This window comes from Dromiciops gliroides, chromosome 3 (genome assembly GCF_019393635.1).
Source record: "Dromiciops gliroides isolate mDroGli1 chromosome 3, mDroGli1.pri, whole genome shotgun sequence".
In the NCBI taxonomy this organism is placed as follows: Eukaryota; Metazoa; Chordata; class Mammalia; order Microbiotheria; family Microbiotheriidae; genus Dromiciops; species Dromiciops gliroides.
Genome location: NC_057863.1, coordinates 490,277,615 through 490,284,019, shown reverse-complemented (window position 1 = coordinate 490,284,019; position 6,405 = coordinate 490,277,615). Strand labels below are relative to the sequence as shown.

Here is a 6,405-nt window from a genome sequence, read left to right as displayed (position 1 = left end):
GCTCTAGCTATTTGGGAAACGGGATACATGAAATAGTAAGTATGCCACAAACTTGAGAATATTGTCATTAGCTGGTCCTAATCACATAGCAAACAAAACTGGCTCCCAACTAAGCTCGTGCTATAAATTTTAAGGTGCCCAGCTTTCTGGGTGTCTGTGACACGTCTACTTTGTTATCTGTTTGACTAACCACTATCTGGTTAATTAACTAGTTTGCTTTTCCAAAGAAAGAGTAATCTCTAACCCCAGCAAGTTGATCAACTATATTTCTCCATGGTCAGAGTGTCCCTCTCAGGGTCAGAGTATCCCTAACTGGTCCCAGGCCTAATAGGCTGCTACTACATACCGAATCGGGAAAATGTTGATGGACAAAATTTTGTGTTGTCTGTGAAAAAGATCTAGGTTTTTACATGCTCAATGTGAATCATGAATTGTGACATGGCAGTGGACAAAACTAATGTTGGGCCCAATCATGGAGACAATCGTTCTAGTTCTAGACCTAGTTCTCTACCTTGGACAGCCCACATCTGAAGTATTACATATAGTTCTGTGTACCACATTTTAGAAAAGATATAGACAAACTGGAGTAGGTTCAGAAAAGAAGTAAAATAGTGAGAACCCTAGTGAAGACATTGTATGGGGCTGGTTATTAAAGGAATGGGGGGAAGGGGAGGGGAGTTTATCCTGGAGAAGACTTAGGTGTTTATACATATTAGGTAGTGTTATTATTATTACTTAAATAACACATCTTTTGAATACATACTACCAACTAAAGGGATTATGGAAGGTTTCCTATAAGAAGTGCTACATAAGATGAAGGAAAGGAATCCAAAAGGCAGGGCAAGGAGAGAACCCCAAGTAGGCAAGGGGGTGGGTGGGTAAATTATTCAGAGACAACGGAAATTGTGGAGAAGTTGGGGAGTGAATGGAGAATTTGGAGGGACAGCAAGGAGGCTAGTTTGGTTGAAATATAGGGAATGAAGATGGGTTATGTGTAACAAGTCCTGAATGGTAGGACAGAGCTAAATAGTGAAAGGTATGGGCTTTCAAATGGGAAGTGGAGGCATTTACCCCAAGGGCTTCCTCTCAGTTTCTTTTGTAAAATTGCAGCCCAACTGCTTTTCTTTGGCAGATTTTTTTTTTCCGCAAAGCTACTTTGAGTATTTATTCTTTAGAAATTCACAATATTGACATAATGGATTGTGGCCCAATGGATAAATTGATATGCTGAGTTTATGCAGCAGTCTTCTCAGCTGTAGGGTTTTTTTGTGTGGCAGATTTCTTTTCAGCTGTGGGCTTCTTTTCCCCAGCTTTCTTTGCTGCTGGAAGCTTCTTTCCTGGTTTCTTCTGCCCTGGAGCCTTCTTTGCTCTTGCAAGCTTCTCTTACCTACAAGCTTCTTCATCTCTTCTGCCTCTTTTTTGGCCTCCATAATCTTCTTTAGTGCGGCAGCTCTCTTATTTTCTCTGATTCTCCGATTCTTAGCATGTCAGAGAATTGTATTCCGGCGCATTGTCTTGGCATATGGGTCCAGTTTCACCATGATTCTCAAGTTCTTCAGTGGGTTCTTCTTGAGTACTCGTCTATGAATCTTTTTGCGTGGTGCACAGAGGGCTCTCTGAATCTCTGGGCTTTTCAAAATCCTGGTAAGGTCTGTGTTGGTCATCTTGTGCATGGGAAGATTGTAGTGACTCTTCAGGATAGCAGGCCTGCGCCATGTACCATACAGGTCATCTAACTTGCGGAAGGCACTTTCAGTCCAAATACAGAAATGCCCCACATGCCCACCAGGAGCAAGTCTCAGAAGGTTCAATTTACTCACATTAAGTAAAGTTATACCAGGAATGTTTCTGAAGGCCTTGATAATACCATTATCTTCATTATAGATGATACAAGGTCCATGATGCTGGATCCGACGACAGTTTCTCATTTTACCCTTACCAGCTCGCATATGCTGAGAAGCATAGACCTTTTTGATGTCATTCCATGTCTTCAGCTTCTTAAGCAGCAAAACTGCTTCCTTGGTCTTCTTATACCCTTCAACTTTATCTTCAACCACTAGGGGAAGTTCTGGGACTTCTTCAATTCGATGACCTTTTGACATGACCAGTGCTGGCAGGGCCGAGGCTGCCAAGGCAGAGCAGATGGCATGATGTTTTTGTGTTGTGTTCCCTCTGCGATGCCAATGGCACCAAGTCTTGGTAGGAGCAAACATGTGACCTCCTCGACACATATTTCCAAAAGCACCCTGGCCAGAGCGGTGAGTGCCTCCACCCCTAACACAAGGAATTCGAGCAACAGCTCTGCCAGTTCCCCAAGATTCAGCACTGGTCTGATGACCTGCTAATTCACTGACAGCATAAGGTTGCCGGTTATTTGGCAGATCTTTTAAAGATTAGTCTGAATTTCCAACACACAGACTCCTCAGTCATTAAAGAAGAATTCTTTTTCACTCCATAGAATAGGCTCTACTCTGCTTTCCTCATTTACTAGCACTTCTCAGTTCCCTTCAGCAACTGAACAACCCTGTCTCTATTAGTCCATAGACAGCCCTGGACTTGGATGTGGTGTAACTGCACTGCATCATGATAAATGGAAGGAAATAGGCAAGGCCCAGTGAAGTACATAGCTCCTACCTTGCACACAGATGTGTGAGGCTTCCTCTTGTGCATACTCAGTAGTCAGAGTCCATGTGACTCCCCAGTGAGAGACCCAGATGAGAAAAGAAGGCACTACTTGCATCCGCCCATTGTGCCTTGTGCTCTCTATCTTTTGCTGCCATTTCTGGAGCTGTGTGCCTTCCTTCATGGAGGATTAGGCTGGACAGAACTCTGGCCAGCAACTACTCTGTGATTAGTTCCCCCATGTTGTTTTCTTACAATTCTTGTGGCTTTGGGTCTAAAAAAGGTGTTGATTAGGGGATAAGGAAGAGACAATGAGATGTTAACTATTTGGATGGGTTCCCATGAATGAAGAGTTAACTCATTGATAGGCAGGAGAAAGTGAGATCATTGACTTGCTCAAAGACATCTCCTCCATGGGAGAAGAGACTTCATTTTATCATAAGAAGTGATGCCTTCCTGGACATACACCTCCTTGCAGTTGTAATTTAATCCACAGGCTGATGTTGGGCTACAAAACTACAAACTGTACCTGCCCTCAAGGAACTTACCTTCTCTTTAGGGAACCTACTTGTATAAGGACAGTAAATACAAAATATGGTTTAATTTGGCTTTTTCTTTTATCCTGCTCATCCATAATATTTGTCTTTTCAGCAAAATGTAAGATCTGTATTTAGAGGCTACTAGGTAGCAGTGGAAAGAGCACTAGGCCAGGAGTCAGGAAGCTGCTGTCCAGCTATTTTTCAGTCCTGTCCAACTCTTCATGACTCCATTTGGGTTTGTTTGGTTTTTTTGGCAAAGTTACTTGGACTGCTTTGCTACTTCCTTTTCCAGCCTTTTACAGATGAGAAAACTGAGGCAAAGAGGGTTAAGTGACTTGTACAGGGTCAAACAGCTAGTAAGTGTCTGAAGTCAGATTTGAACTCAGGAAGATGGGTTTTCCTGAATCCATGCCCAACATCTATCCACTATACCATCAAACTGCCTGAGTCAGGGAGACCAGAGTTCAAATTCACACTCAGACATTTTCTAGAAGCAGTTGTGTGGCTGTGAGCAAGTCATTTAACTTCTATTTTCTTAGTTTTTTCAACTGTAAAATGAGGATAATGATAGCACCCATCTTCCAGGGTTGTTGTGAGGATCAAATGAGATGTTTGTAAAGGGCTTAGCATAGTGCTGTGAGAAAATAATGGGACTTGGCAGATACTCAAAGTCTCACCTGGAGATTAATCTAAACTGTAAACCAATTGAATTAAGTGAGAGTGATTGACTTTGCTGATTAGCCTACTTCAAGTTAATTAGATTGTAACCACATCTGGCTGGCCCTTAAAGAGGTATTGTTCTCAGAAGCTAAGGACTTTGAACTCAACTGGAGGCCACCTTCAAGTCTAGTGAACCAATGGATTTGGATGACACTAACCAATCAGCTTGAAGCAGTGTGTAAGGACCGCCTCTGCTCCAGACCTATAAAAAGCTTCCACACTCAGTTTGCTGGGGAGTTCATGGTTGAAGCAGGCTCATGGCAGAGGACTTGAGGAAGAACCAGATCAGGCTGGAACTCTAGGCTAGATAGGCCTTTTTCTTAACCCCACGTGTTTTTTTTTTCCTAATACCTAGTATGCTTTAATAAATGCTTAATGCCCAAAGACTGGTGCTAAGGCTTCTAATTTAAGGTGACCACTCATTAGATTTTAGACATCATAGCTAGAATTTTAGGCCCTCACAGTGCCTTGAATATAGTAGGTGCTTAATAAATACTTATTTCTGTGAGGATGAAATAAGATGTTTATAAAGGGCTTAACACCTACATATAGAAGATGCTTAATAAATACTTGTTTGTTTTATTGGGGAGATATACTCAGGACTACTGTGATACCCATCCACAACTCTAGACACAACTGGAATTCCTATTTTTTTTTCTTTTTTTTTTTTCTTTTTTTGAACTCAGGTCCTCCTGACTCCAGGGCTGGTGCTTTATCCACTGCACCACCTAGCTGCCCCTTGGAATTCCTATTTTTAAGAACATATTTAGGCGCGAGTCTGGGAGCTGCAGTCTCACATTTAACTCAGAATTTCTTGCAGCCTGACCAGCAACCTAGATTTTCCCCCAAATGGCAACTACTGTCAAGGATTAGCTGATTCTGAATGTCCTAAAGGAAGACCAGGATCCCCAAAACAAGATCACTGTTGTTGAGGTTGGTGCAGTTGGCATGGCATGTGCCATCAGTATCTTAATGAAGGATTTGGCTGATGAACTTGCACTAGTTGATGTCATAGAAGACAAACTAAAAGGAGAGATGATGGATCTCCAACATGGCAGCCTTTTCCTCAAAACACCAAAGATCCTTTCTGGCAAAGACTACAGTGTGACTGTAAACTCAAAGCTGGTTGTTGTTACCGCTGGGGCACATCAATAGGAGGGAGAAAGTCATCTTAATTTGGTCCAGCATAATGTGAATAACTGTAATGATTGGAATGACGCCACCTGCTGGAGACTTACTGTAGAAGAGTTCAGCCCATGAAGCAAAGGTCTTTGAGGGCAAGACCAGGAATCTTTTCTTTGGCGTCAGGAAGTGACGCGGGCTAGTGAGAGGAGGAAGGAAGAGACTGGCGCTCGGTTCCACTCTTTTTCCTGAGGACACTGGTGGAGAGGGGAGCTAGAAATGCGCTCTCCCTTTAATAGATAGGAATCTAGGCCTTTCTTTCTCTCTTTACCAAATTCTTATTCTCCTTAATAAATGCTTAAAAGTCTAACTCTTGCTAAAGCTTATAATTTATTGGCGACCACTCATTAGATATTTTAGACAGTTTAGCTAGAATTTTAGCCCTTAAAATATCTTTAAATTTATCATTCCCGATATTGTTAAATACAGCCCTAATTGCAAGCTGCTTATTGTTTCCAATATAGTGGATAATTTGACATATGTGGCCTGGAAACTAAGTGGCTTTCCTAAAAGCCGTGTTATTGGAAGTGGTTGCAATCTGGATTCTGCCCGTTTCCATTACCTAACGGGGGAGAGACTTGTTGTCCATTCTTCAAGTTGTCATGGATGGGTCCTTGGGGAACATGGAGACTCAAGTATTCCTGTATGGAGTGGTGTGAATGTTGCTGGTGTATCTCTGAAGAATCCTTATCCTGCTTTGGGAACTGATACTGATTCAGAGAATTGGAAAGATGTTCATAAATGGTGGTTGAAAGTGCTTATGAGGTGATCAAGCTGAAGGGCTATACTTCCTGGGCCATTGGATTGCCTGTGGCAGATCTGGCAGAAAGCATTATGAAGAATCTTAGGAGAGTGCATCCAATTTCCACCATGATTAAGGGCCTATATGGCATTAATGAAGATGCCTTCTTTAGTGTCCCCTGTGTCTTGGGGCAGAATGGCATTTCAGAGGTGGTGAAGGTAACCCTGAACCCAGATGAGGAGCCCCGTTTAAAGAAGAGGGCAGATACTCTTTGGGGAGCCCAGAAGGAGCTGCAATTTTAAAGTCTTTTAATGTGCTGCCACTTTACTGCCTAGAGAACATGAGACTGGTTAAGGGATTAGGTATGAGGCGCTTTTCATGTAGGTCAAATCTTTCCTCTGATTCGTGACACCAGAAATATTAGACCTATGAACAACTCTTCCTAAACTTAGAAATGGGAGAATAATACAGTGTGGCTACTTGTTAAACCCTGCTTGCTGAGTGATGCTGGATATGTACAGTCTGGAAGCAGTTGCTGTTAAGCAGAGTCAGCACTGGCCCTCCAACCCCACCCCCTCAGGTATATGACTGCCTGCCTTG

General features: G+C 42.5%; 1 protein-coding gene and 1 pseudogene across 1 annotated transcript; one reads left to right on the top strand and one right to left on the bottom strand.

The window, feature by feature from the left end:
• Positions 1-1,233: 1,233 nt before the first annotated feature.
• Positions 1,234-2,740, bottom strand: LOC122747816 (60S ribosomal protein L4-like). Its single transcript, XM_043993639.1, is given in 3 exon segments — positions 1,234-1,374; positions 1,377-2,383; positions 2,635-2,740. Coding segments are annotated over 3 exon segments (1,254 nt in total).
• Positions 2,741-4,814: 2,074 nt separating this feature from the next.
• On the top strand, positions 4,815-6,107 carry LOC122745288 (annotated as a pseudogene).
• Positions 6,108-6,405: the final 298 nt, after the last annotated feature.